A 13832-nucleotide genomic window follows, 5' to 3' on the forward strand; every position below is an offset into this window, starting at 1 on the left:
TCAATGGGACCCCATCATCTCATTGGCCATTTGACCTCTCCAAGTCTCATGTTCCTTATATATAAGATGGTGATGAATTAGAATACTGACCTCACAGACTTTCTGTGAAGATGAAAGGAAAATGAGCACTCTTTTATATATATTTTTTCTTCCCTCTCCCGCTTCCATTAGGGAAGCCGTGTGAAGAATTGGGACCATTTAGAAGATGGCAACCAAGCAAACCGAGCCGGTCACTGTCATTAGCCTCCGGAAGTTGAGCCTGGAGACCCCAGAGTCCCAGCCAAAAGGTAAGATGACCACAGATGTCTCGGACCCTCTAGCTGCTGCTTAATTTCCTCCTGTATTTACTAATTTTTACAATAATGAATTGGTTTCCCAACATCTTCCTCCTCATTTTTAGTGAGCAATCATCCACATATATTCCCTTCCCACAGAGGCTTTTCCTCTCACTCTGCCCTTCCTTGTTAGAGTCAAAGACATTCACCGTGGAAGATGCCGTGGAGACCATTGGATTTGGACGTTTCCACATTGCCCTCTTTCTGATCATGGGCAGCACGGGGGTGAGTTCTCTTTGGAGATCATTTGAATCTCTAAATCAAATTCATCATTGGACATGTAGAGTCTTCCACTGACCTCCAGCTCTGGGCTGTCCATTCAGGGAAGGGAGTGAAAGGGAGTGAAAGTGAATTAACCCCTGTGAGGGGGGTTAATTCAAAAATAATTTTCATCTACCTTTGCCAGGTGTTTGGTTAGTAGCAAATACATATCTGTGTCTTTATGTTCTGGGAATTCAATATTCATTAAAAAAAAACGGTTTAAATCTCTTCCTTCTCTGGGAAGGGAGGAGAAAACTAGTATCATTCTAAGTAAAATTAAACACTTGGTCCTCAAATATTTTGTGTATAAGAATTGCACGGGACACCTGTTGTCATTACAGATTTCCAGAACCTTTAGGAGGCACCTATGAGGGTTTGCTATTTACCACCAGCTATTTTGAGAAAAGAAGAGTGATAGCTCAATCCCAGGGCTTTGACCAACTGTGGGTCTGTCCCAAGAGACCACTACTGCTTCTTCCTTTTGTTGTAGGTGCAGTGAGAATATGTTAGGAATATGATATTGATAATGAGACAGAAGGGAAAATCTGAGAGAAGTGGTCAATATGACAATGGTTTAAGGCGGGACGTAAAGATAGCCAATAGGACACTAATGAGTAAATAATAGAGAGCCTTGACCCTCGCCCTCAGCTAAATAGTATGAGACAAAGAGTGATGTGAGCTGGAGGGACCACTTGGCAAGTTCTGAAGCAGTGCTCCAAAGCCTTGTGCTCTATGGAGGTAGTCCAGTAATGGAGAGAAAGGCAAGATGCATCCTGGTCCTGATTTTATAATAATCAACAGTTCAATTTAGAACATTTCTTCATCTAGGAAGTAATGTCTTACCTAGTCTCCAAAATGTTAAGATTCAATATTTCAAGGGGCAAGTGGGTGTGATTGGGGATTGCGGAGGGTTTTATCGGAACTTTCCTCTACTTTGAACCAAAACATCTCCACTTCTGTTTTACATATTTGGTTTCCAGTTTGGTTTTGTTATGTGGTCCCCTTCACTTAAACACTGTTCAACTCTCTGCATCTTTTACCTTCAAATATGTTGGGAACTCTGTTTTTCTTCCTTTACAGCCCTCTGGCAAGAGAAAAGAATATGTAGAATTTTTTTTTTGTTTACCTTCCCAAATTAACCAAATCACCTTATACAAAGGGAGTGTAACTTTATTAGTTATGATCTGTGTTAGAAAGATTGTGCCGCTGTACCCTCTTACCAAAGGGTAGGTATCAACTCTGTATAGGCAACTCCTGATGTCCATCTCCAGACCCACATCCATGGAGACTGTATGTCTATTCCACATTTATACTTGGTGTTGTTGTGAAATATCTTCTGATCTTCTCCAAGTGTTTTTTAAGCTGCTTCACTTCTTCCCAATCCATCAGGTAGGAAGGGTTATTTACCAGACCTCCTCCTCCCTGCCTCTACCTACCTCCAGAACTATTTAATTGGGTATGGTAACCAAATCCCTCCCCTGGCTTTAGGATGGTCTGCATTGGATGGATCTTCTCATCAGAATAGGTGTGTTGACAGTAGGGACATGGCTCCTCCTGGCCATGGTCTGTGAAGGTTCTTGGTTAGGGGCAGTCAGAACAGTAGTTGGGTTTCAGGGCCTCATGTGACCAAGGTGTATGTAATAACATCACAGCAGCAAAGCAGCCTCAGTCTGTGACCAGGCATCCTGAATTCTAATGTTCTCTGAGGGCTCTAAAATCTTATACACTGCTGCTCCTCTGTGTCTTTCTCCCCTTAAGTTATTATATCAGAGTGGGGCAGAGTCTTATCCCTTACTGGCTTATTTCCTCCTAAGACCACTTAGAGGAGTAGAGTCCTGGTTAATATTGACCCAACTGCTCTATATTACTGAGACATCCTTCTGATGTCACACTGTCTCTTATTTATTATACTTTTTGGGCTAAAGCATACTAGCTATCTGTACTCTAAACATGACTAAAGTACTTTCCAAGAGGAGACAAGCCTTTGTGATACTTTCCAATTCCCAAATAGTAGCTAACACCACTATACTTTTTTCATCCCAGACCTTTGAATTATAAATCTGTAGATAGTACTATAATATGTAACCCATACAAATATCAGTTATTTTCTAGCATCTACTACTTCCTTTCCCTGGGAGATAAACTTAAGCTACAATGGGTTGTAAGATAGGGTAGAGGATGATATTCAAACTTCCTATTGAAAGAAATATTTAGTAGCACAGCTTACACTAGGTTTGCCAAATAGACCTTGTTTCCTGGCGATGAACTCATTGTTTTGTACTTGTTTGTTTCCTCTCTTCTAGTTTTCATGAAGCTTGCCTTCCAGCTCAGCTTCTTGAGATCGGAGACTATTTCACAAATCCCATTTGCAAAGGCTATGCCCTAAGACCTTGACAGTAATGAGTATGAAGCAACAGAGCCAGGTTGATGTGGGTGCTGGTGGTTAGTCATGTCACCCACTGCCTAAGTGACTCCCCCAACATACACAAACACAAAATACTGTCATAGAGCTATAGGGCAAATGCATGGGTCAGCAACATCGCAAAAAAATAGATGTCATACATCTGTAGGAATCCTCTCAAATTCTTCAAACCATGAACGTTGAATCCATGAAACCCAAAGTTTTACTACACTTCTTTACCCAACTAGCAGTGTTGAGTGGGTACACTATAGGTGCTCCCTCAATGGGGGAGGGGAAGGAGGAGATTAGGATTAAAAGGATGATGGCAGGCACGCATGGGAAGAACTGATGAGAGACCAGCACTAAGACACAGTGTTTTCCCACTTTCTTTAAGGTTGTTGAGGCCATGGAGATCATGTTAATAGCAGTTGTGTCTCCTGTCATCCGCTGTGAATGGCAGCTGGAGAACTGGCAGGTGGCATTAGTGACTACGGTGAGTGCTTGCTTCCGGTGTTTTGAATGAACCAACTGAAAACCCAGGGCTCCGGCTCCCCTTCCCCCATCCCACAGGGCTAAGAGCCAAAGGTGACCTCACTCTTTGGGTGGTTGCTTCCAAAGCTCATGGGCTTTGCAGGCCCAAACCACTATTTGTGGTCTTTCTCTCATTTATCTCTTTTCCTGTAGAGAGCATGACCTTGAATTGCTTATTTTCTAGCCCCCAGCAAGAGGCTAGAAGAGACAAATGCAAATCAGAGAGAGTAGACCTTAAGTCTTAGATTAGTTATGGTTCGAGTCTGACTGCAAATTAGTGGGACCATAGTGACTTATGCAATCACCGAATCGTGCTCATGGAATGCATTCAACTTTTCTCAAAGATCGTTATGAGTAGCCTTATGAAGTGCACATCAAGTTTTGCTACAGAGTGGAATTAAGGATCTTCTACAACATTCTTTTGAAAGGTGTTTGTTAAGTACCAGTGAATTGCCAGCAGGCTGCATGTGCATGCGTGTGTTGGCGGGAGTACAGTAGCTTCATGTTGCTTGAATAGGAAGTCAGGAAGAGGGAACAATGGGAGACAGGTGGGGATCAGAAGCAATTTGGTGTCCGTGCATGGACTCCATTCTGGAGATCACTGTAGGCCCCTGCCCCCCAACTTTGGTCAACACGTGCAAGCCTACCACGCAACATATAGTCGTTCTAGATCTACATGACAGTTTCTCCAAATTACTCTTTCATGTAACAAAGATCAATTTCACTTAGGCACACCATTGACTTCATAGTCATTATGTATTTCTCATTAAATGGATATTAAAGTACACTCCCTATCATGCGGAGCTCTGGTAAATATTTATTTATTTATTTATTTATTTATTAATCTTAAAAGAGACTCTTCTTGCCTAAAAATGTTGGAGGCTACACTGTGGGTGTCAGGGAGCCATTAAGGGGCTTTAAAGAGGGACATGGTCAGCTTTCCAAGTGCCCTGGGAAGATGAGATTGGAAGGTAGATATGTTAGCAGTCATAAAGTGGCGGGGCGTATGGTGGGGAGGGAGTGTGTTTTGGAAGCATTTAAGAGGTCACATCAGCCAAGGAGGTGAGAGAAACACAAGCTGAGGAGTGGAGAATTGATTTACTTGGGGATTGAAGCTGGTTTTCATGAAGGTAGAATTTAACAGAGAGAACTACCTACGATGAACCAGGTGCCAACATCTTCACTGAGATGGGGGTGTCGGGAGGCAGGTAGGCAGAGAAGGCTGGAGGAGGCAGTCAGTTGGTGGAGGCCTTGAAAGAGGTTAAGGCTTTAAAAGAGAGAGTTACGGTCTGAAACTAGCCATAGAGAATGCTGGAAGTTTTCCCCAGCCCCCTAGCCTTCTGGGGGTTATGGGCAGAGAGGAAAGGGTGTCCCCACCTCTCACTCACTGCCTTAAGCAGACTTAACCTGGGAATTCTCATCTGTGTTGGGAATCAGGAACCTCCTCTTCCCATAAGGAACTGATGAGTTCTCCTCTCAGATAATGTATACTATCTGCCTGGTTGTGTTTCTGTCTGTGTCATGGAGGCCAGGAAATGTGGAGCCCGGTTTTGGACTCAGTCCCAGCAGCAAACATGCAACCTGCTTATTTTCTGACATCCATTTCTCTCTTTTAAATTCCTTTATTAATTTTGTTGCCCTTGTTCCTTTTTTAAAAAAGTTCTAACACTTTTAGAAAAGGGAAGGGGTATAAATAAAAACAGGTAAAGACCTTCCCTGGGCTGGTAATTAAGTGACTCAGCTATTTTTCATTTTTTTCTATCTCTAAAATGCAGTTGCAATTTGGAAAGCATTCCTTGTCCATTGTGTACATGGAGAATGACTGCTGTAACATTCCGTGTAATTATAATGGCATCAAACCCCAATGGGCCTGGGGATGTGCACGTTCCTATTCCTGAGGATGTCGGGACATCCAGCTGTGGTGTTTGCATCTGTCACTCCATAAACTATATTATCATATGGTATACTTTCTGTATTTACAACTGAAATTTATCAGTTGCGTTTATGTTGTTTCTTGGTGGCATCTGAGGCTCCTTGATGTTACCGGTAACGTGACTTCCTTGTCAGGTGAGTCATGGCTCAGGAGACTTTTCTCTAGGGAATTCAGGTCACCCCAGATGTGCCCATTTCTTGTTCTGAGTTCCTGGCTGCCTGCCATCCTTTAGTGTCTGTCATCCTGGCTGTGAGGCCCATCCGGCTTTGGCACCTGTGCCCGGGACTCACCGACCACAGCTCTGCCACCAGGAGGGGCTCAGACTGATTCAGCCAAGAAGCTATATTTTGACCAACTGCCACTGACCGGGCTCCCCATTCCCCAACCCCAGTGCCACTTGCCACCTTCAGGACAACCTGGCCTAAGAGGTTGTTAACCTTGATGACTGTGGATGAACTATAGTCCCTCACGTTCTGTGACTGAGAGCGCTGAAGAAACCAAACTTCGTGTGGTGCAGAAAACAGAAATAGAAGAGTAATTTTTATGTTACAAATAAGTACCTGCAGAAAAAGCAGACCCTCCAGAGGAGGGGGTGGAGACACAGAGAGAAGGTGGGGGTGGTGGCGGAGAAAGTTTATGTCTTCACCTCTGTGTGATTCTCCAAACAAGAATAGCATTCATAAGCTTTGGGGTTCACACAGGCATTGAGTCAAGGTTCGTGCTCCAGACAGGCTTGATAATAAACAACTCCGTCTTCGGAAAGTCATGTCTTTACACTGAATGGACAGAAAACCAGAAAGAATAAAAACATCTGCCAATTACGGGCGAGAACAGGGTAAACTTTAAATTTGATCTTATTTGACTCTTTGCTTCACTTTTATTAATCATTTAATTAAGCTTAATCCAGGTGTAATTAAGTCCATTAACCCAACATAGCATCTCAATACACAAAAGTATTTTAGTCTTTTTTTTTTTTTTAAGATTTTATTTATTTGACAGAGAGATCACAAGTAGGCAGAGAGGCAGGCAGAGAGAGAGAGAGGGGAGGAAGCAGGCTCCCTGCGGAGCAGAGAGCCCGACGCGGGGCTCGATCCCAGGACCCTGGGATCAGGACCTGAGCCGAAGGCAGAGGATTTAACCCACTGAGCCACCCAGGCGCCCCCACAAAAGTATTTTAAATCCAAAGAGCCACTTTCCTTCCTGCCCTGGGCAGTCTGTGATTGCTTCTTTTTATTCAAGTCTGGTCAAAAAGAAAAAAAAAAATTAGTTTACTTCTTCCTTCTTGGAAGGAGTTTGATAAGTCCATAATAAAAATTGCTTCATTTCAGGTGTGCCCACATTTTGAGATCACCAACTGATATGATTTTTTTTTCATTTCATTTTATTTTATTTCTTTTCAGTGTTCCAGAAATCATTGTTTATGTACCACACCTAGTGCTCCATGCAATACGTGCCCTCCATAATACCCACCACTGGGCTCACCCAACCACCCCCCTCCAAAACCCTCAGTTTGTTTCTCAGAGTCCACAGTCCCCCATGTTTCGTCTCCCCCTCCGATTTCCCCCAACCCACTTCTCTCCATCTCCCAACGTCCTTGTGTTATTCCTTATGCTCCACAAATAAGTGTAACCATATGATAATTGACTCTCTCTGCTTGACTTATTTCACTCAGCATAAACTATTCTAGTCCTGTCCATGCTGATAAAAAAAGTTGGGTATTTATCCATTCTGATGGAGGTACAATACTCCATTGTATATATGCACCATATCTTCTTTTATTTATTTATTTATTTATTATTTTTATTTTATTTGTTTGTTTATTTTATTTATCATTTATATTATTTTATATTATAAATATTTATTTATTTATTCATTTTAAATTTTATTTATTTATTTATTATTTATTTTATTATTTATTTATTTTATTTTTTATTCTTTTTATTTATTTATCCCTGGGATGCAAGGGTGGTTCAACATTCTTTTTATTTATTTATTTGACAGAGAGGGAGAGATCACAAGTAGGCAGAGAGGCAGGCAGAGAGAGAGGGAAGCAGGCTCCTTGCTGAGCAGAGAGCCCGAAGAGGGGCTCAATCCCAGGACCCTGGGATCAGGACCTGAGCCGAAGGCAGAGGATTTAACCCACTGAGCCACCCAGTCGCCCCTGGACCACATCTTCTTTATCCATTCAGCTGTTGAAGGGCATCTTTGTTCTTTCCACAGTTTGGCGACTGTGGCCTTTGCTGCTATGAACATTGGGGTACAGATGGCCCTTCTTTTCACTACATCAGTATCTTTGGGGTAAATACCCAGTAGTGCAATTGCAGGGTCATAGGGTAGCTCTATTTTTAATTTCTTAAGGAATCTCCACACTGTTTTCCAAAGTGGCTGCACCAACTTGCATCCCTACCAATAGTGTAAGAGGGTTCCCCTTTCTCCACATCCTCTCCAACACATGTTGTTTACTATCTGGGTCACAAATCAGGGCTCAGCTGATACCAAAAGACTGAGATTATTCCCTGCATATTCTCAGACCACAGTGCTTTGAAACTGGAACTCAACCACAAGAAAAAGTTTGGAAGGAATTCAAACACTTGGAAGCTAAAGACGACCTTGCTTAAGAATGTTTGGATCAATGAGGAAATCAAAGAAGAACTTAAACAATTCATGGAAACCAATGAGAATGAAGACACTTCTGTCCAAAACCCATGGAATACAGCAAGGCGATCCTAAAGGGGAAATACACAGCCATCCAAGCCTCCCCCCCAAAAATGGAAAAATCCAGAATACACCAGCTCTCTTTACACCTTAAAAAATTGGAGAATCAATAACAAATTAAGCCAACCCCACACACAAGAAGGGAAATAATCAAGATTAGAGCAGAGATCAATGAGATAGAAACTAGAGATAGTAGAACACATCAACGAAACTAGAAGCTGGGTTTTTGAAAGAATCAATAAGATCGATAAACCTTTGGCCAAACTAATCCAAAAGAAAAGAGAGAGGACCCAAATTAATAAAATTATGAATGAAAAGGGAGAGACCACAACTAACACCAAGGAAATAGAAACAATCATCAGAAAATATTGTCAACAGTTATATGCCAATAAGTTAAGCAACCTAGAAGAAATGGATGCCTTCCTGAAAACCTATAAACTTCCAAAACTGAATCAGGAAGAAATTGACAACCTGAATAGACCAATATCTAGTGATGAGATTGAAGCAGTGATCAAAAACCTCCCAAAAACAAGAGCCCAGGGGGCGCCTGGGTGGCTCAGTGGGTTAAGCCGCTGCCTTCGGCTCAGGTCATGGTCTCAGAGTCCTGGGATCGAGCCCCGCATCGGGCTCTCTGCTCAGCAGGGAGCCTGCTTCCTCCTCTCTCTCTGCCTGCCTCTCTGCCTGCCTGTGATCTCTCTGTCAAATAAATAAATAAAATCTTTAAAAAAAAAACAAAACAAAAAAAAAAAAACAAGAGCCCAGGACCTAACAGATTCCCTGCAGGATTCTACCAAACATTCAAAGAAATAATATCTATTCTCCTGAAGCTGTTTCAAAAAATAGAAACAAAAGGAAAACTTTCAGACTCTTTTTATGAAGCCAGCACTACCCTGGTCCACAAACCAGGCAAAGACCCCACGAAAAAGGAGAATTTCAGACCAATATCCCTGATGAATATGGATGCCAAGATTCTCAACAAGATCCTAGCTAATAGGATCCAACAGTACATTAAAAAGATCATCCACCACGACCAGGTGGGATTTATCGCTGGGATGCAAGGGTGGTTCAACATTCACAAATCCATCAATGTAATAGAACAAATCAATAAGAGAAGAGAGAAGAACCACATAGTCCTCTCAATTGATGCAGAGAAAGCATTTGACAAGATACAGCATCTGTTCCTGATTAAAATGATTCAAAGTATAGGGATAGAGGGGACATTCCTCAACTTCATAAAATCTATCTGTGAAAAACCCACAGTGAATATCATTCTCAATGGGGAAAAGCTGACAGCCTTACCTTTGAGATCAGTAACACGACAAGGATGCCCACTCTCACCACTCTTGTTCAACATAGTACTGGAAGTCCCAGCAACAGCAATCAGACAACAAAAGGAGAAAAGGTACTCAAATGGGCAAAGAAGAAGTTAAACTCTCTCTCTTCGCAGATGACATGATACTGTATATGGAAAACCCAAAAGACTCCACCCCCAAACTACTAGAACTCATACAGCAGTTCAGTAACATGGCAGGATACAAACTCAATGTACAGAAATCAGTTGCTTTCTTATACACTAACAATGAAAATATAGAAATGGAAATGAGAGAATTGATTCCATTTACTATAGCACCAAGAACCATAAGATACCTGGGAATAAACCTAACCAAAGAGGTAAAGGATCTGTACTCGAGGAACTACAGAACACTCATGAAAGAAATTGAAGAAGACACAAAAAGATGGAAGACCATTCCATGCTCATGGATCAGAAGAAGAAATATTGTTAAAATGTCTATACTGCCTAGAGCAATCTATACTTTCAATGCCATCCCGATCAAGATTCCACCAGCATTTTTCAAAGAGCTAGAACAAACAATCCTAAAATTTGTATGGAACCAGAAGAGACCCCGAATTGCTAAGGAAATGTTGAAAAAGAAAAGCAAAACTGGGGGCATCACATTGCCTGATTTTAAGCTTTACTACAAAGCTGCGATCACCAAGACAGCATGGTATTGGCACAAAAACAGACACATAGACCAGTGGAACAGAGTAGTGAGCCCAGATATGGACCCTCAACTCTGTGGTCAAATAATCTTTGACAAAGCAGGAAAAAATATCCAGTGGAAAAAAGACAGTCTCTTCAATAAATGGTGCTGGGAAAATTGGACAGCTATGTATAGAAAAATGAAACTCAACCATTCTCTTACATCATACACAAAGATAAACTCGAAATGGATAAAAGAACTCAATGTGAGGCAGGAATCTATCAAAATCCTAGAGGAGAACATAGGCAGTAACCTCTTCGACATTGGCCACAGCAACTTCTTTCAAGATACGTCTCCAAAGGCAAAGGAAACAAAAGCGAAAATGAACTTTTGGGACTTCATCAAGATCAAAAGCTTCTGCAAGCAAAGGAAGCAGTCAACAAAACAAAGAGGCAACCCACGGAATGGTAGAAGATATTCGCAAATGACACTACAGAAAAAGGGCTGATATCCAGGATATATAAAGAACTCCTCAAACTCAACACACACAAAACAGATAATCATGTCAAAAAATGGGCAGAAGACATGAAACAGATACTTATCCAAAGAAGTCATACAAATGGCTAACAGACACATGAAAAATGTTCATCATCATTAGCCATCAGGAGATTCAAATCAAAACCCACACTGATATGATTTTTAAAAATTTTAAAAAGATTTTTATTTATTCATTTGAAAGAGAACACAAGTGGGGGGCGGGGATGGAGGGGCTGAGGGAGAAGCAGACTCCCTGTGGAACATGGAGCTTAATGCGGGACTCGATCCCAGGACCCTGGAACCATGATCTGAGTGGAAGGTAGACGCTTAATCCACTGAGCCATCCAGGTGCCCTGAAATGATTTTTTTTTTAATTGAGTGGCTGACATAGGTTTGACATTAAAAAAAAAAAAAATATATATATATATATGTGTGTGTGTGTGTGTGTGTGTGTGTGTATGATAATTAAGGCCATTAGAAGACAAGAAAGAGGTAAAAAATCTTGCCATTGACTACCATCATCTCTCAAAAGGCGGGGGTGTGTTCATATCAACAATCAGAAAGAAAATTATTCCAGAATAACAAGAGCTCTTAATATTTAATAAATTTAGATTTATTCAAAACGTATCACATTGACCTTATTTTTGCTGTTTTTCTCAGCACTGATTAGATTTCATGATAGGTCAGCATCTGTCCCAAGACTGGCATTTAGAAAGCACTGGCTTCTTTCCCCCTCCCCTTCTATCCTGGAAAGCACAGTGCAGAAGAAAAGCATGGCTTTGTTGTTCAAGAATAGACGTGATGGGTTTTTTTTTTTTTCTTGTTCTTATGGTTCCCTGTGGAAGAAATATGTTTGAGTCTTCCTTATGAAGAGTAAGGAAGGGGGAAAAGAAGAGAAAGCAAAGCAGGCAGCAGAGAGAACCAGTTCTCTTATTGAAAAAGTCTTAGAAATGCAAGCTAACATCTTTCCTTTGATTACCCTAGAGTCAATCAGTCAGAGATCTTACTAGAAAGGAAAGCAAGTGAAGCTTGGAACTGCTTGAAAGAAAAAAATAAGTAGCCTGAAGGCACAGACAGCAGATCACAGCTCAGACTGAGTTAAAATGCTGGTATCATACACAGGTTCTTGAATTTTATCAGCGTAGGATAATCCATTGTGAGAACAAGGTTGGAAAAGAAACAGATTTATATTAGTTTTGAAGAGTGTTTCTGTATGGATGATTGACTTGGGTGTTTATTTAAAGTTTATGTTTACCTGTAAAAACATAAAGGAAAATTGCTTCTAGAAGTGGGATAAGGCAGGTCATGAATGAATACAGCTTTTTAAAAAAATTATTAAAATGGAAATGCACAATTATACATCCAAGTAGAACGAGACCAGGACCATCATCTTGGATCAGAGGGAAAACAGCTACCTGTTCCTCCGATCCCTGTTTCTACTGGGGGGCAACGTCTCCAGTTGTGGGGTGGGCATCAATGGGAAGCGTCAGCCTCTGAAGCCCTGACCGTGGGAAACGGAGACGGGAGAGCTTTGTGAAAAGCCGCTCTCCAGCTTCCGCCCTTTTCCCCTTTCCAGTCGACTTTTCATGAAGATGAATGAATGGGAAATGCAGCTCATCAGTGTATTCTAGAAAGCCTGCCTACAGGATAATTGTTTTCTCACTCCACCTCCAGATGGTGTTTTTTGGCTACATGGTGTTCAGCATCCTCTTTGGCCTCCTGGCTGACAGATACGGCCGCTGGAAGGTAGGTTGGCCTTGAAGAATGACGTGGTATTTTCTTTTGTAATGATGTCACCACTGGTTCTCTTTAGTGGACATTTCTCTGTCTGTAACAGACAGAATGGGTGGAAATGTCCTTCTCTGACACCATGTGCCCCAATGCCAGGCTTGTCTTAGTGCTTTCTTGTCTTTTCCTGGCATACCCTTCCTCCTACCTGGTCCCTGTCGTCCAGGAATGGAACTGATGGGTGTGCACGGTTAGAAAATCTTAGAATGTAGAGACTGACACATAGAAACATAAGCAGCTTCACATTAGTTAACTTTGGTATAGCTTTGAAACTCAGCCGCTTGCTCAAGGTCATGTACCTACTAAGATTAAACAGTAAGATCGAAACCTATGTCTTCTGATTAGAAGCCTAGGTCTCGCTCTTTTTTTTTTTTTTTTCCCCTTGTCTCGTTTCTGGTAGGGAAGACCTCCTTAAGCATAAACACAAGGGGACAAGCCCCAAAGGAAAGTAATTACAGCATTGGCTTTATGTTTTGAAGTACATGAAGTAAATATCATAGACATTCATACATTTCATACTGAAAACACAAGTATGTAAAAAAATGTAAAAAGCACAACAAGACATTTTTACACAAAAATAAAAATGGTCAACCTTTCTTGAAAAACATTTGATTATGGGAGCAATCGAAAGGAAAATATTAGAAGGTATGAATTTTGGGGTATCAAATCCATAGGATTTGTTCTCTTTTTGGAGAAGGCTACAAGTGTAGAGACACCTTCACGTTGTATTGGTCCAGTTTTTCTGACCATCGGTTTGGCAGGATGAATCAAGAACCTGGAGAATACCCATTCTCCTAGTCTGATCATTTTCATTCCAGAAATCTAGCCCGATTAGAGCATCAGAGAAGCACAGAGATTATGTACATTGCCACAGCTAACTGTAACCATGAGAAAACCTCATCATTCAACCACAGGCGAAGGGATTATGCATAATATTTTCCGCACTACAATACCTCCTTCCACTGGAATATTTTACAGCCATGAAAAATATATTTTCCCTTTCAAGCAAGGAAAATAGGATAAAAGTATGTTAACAAGTCTTTTCTGGGGGGTTGGGAAATCAAGCAAGATAGAAATATTTTTGTTTTTCTCTTTTTCTTCCATATTCTATACTATGAATTTGTATTAGTCTTATAATTAGGGAAAAAGCAAATACCTTAAATTTTCTCCTCGTCCCCATCCCAACACAACACTTCTCTGTGCTCCTAATGAGGGCAGGTTTTTTTCATCCTGATTTACAAGTTTGGGCGCCTGTCGCCTGTTAGGGTGGATGCAGTGGGGCGGTGTTGAAGAACGGTCGAAATTTGGAATGTCTGGGCTTTCAGGCAGTACAACGGTGTGGACTGTGT

At 41.3% G+C, this 13832-nt stretch overlaps 1 protein-coding gene across 1 annotated transcript in view; it reads left to right on the forward strand.

The window, feature by feature from the left end:
- Positions 1–205: 205 nt before the first annotated feature.
- The window catches only part of SVOPL (SVOP like), a 64603-nt gene continuing 50976 nt past the window's right edge, over positions 206–13832 (forward strand). The window contains exons 1-4 of the mRNA XM_032865327.1: positions 206–287; positions 469–560; positions 3392–3490; positions 12370–12441. Coding sequence (XP_032721218.1) covers positions 206–287; positions 469–560; positions 3392–3490; positions 12370–12441 — 345 coding nt within the window. The remainder of the gene's footprint in view (positions 288–468; positions 561–3391; positions 3491–12369; positions 12442–13832) is intronic.

This window comes from Lontra canadensis, unplaced genomic scaffold (assembly GCF_010015895.1).
Source record: "Lontra canadensis isolate GAN:19392208 unplaced genomic scaffold, GSC_riverotter_1.0 scaffold2, whole genome shotgun sequence".
Lineage (NCBI taxonomy): Eukaryota > Metazoa > Chordata > Mammalia > Carnivora > Mustelidae > Lontra > Lontra canadensis.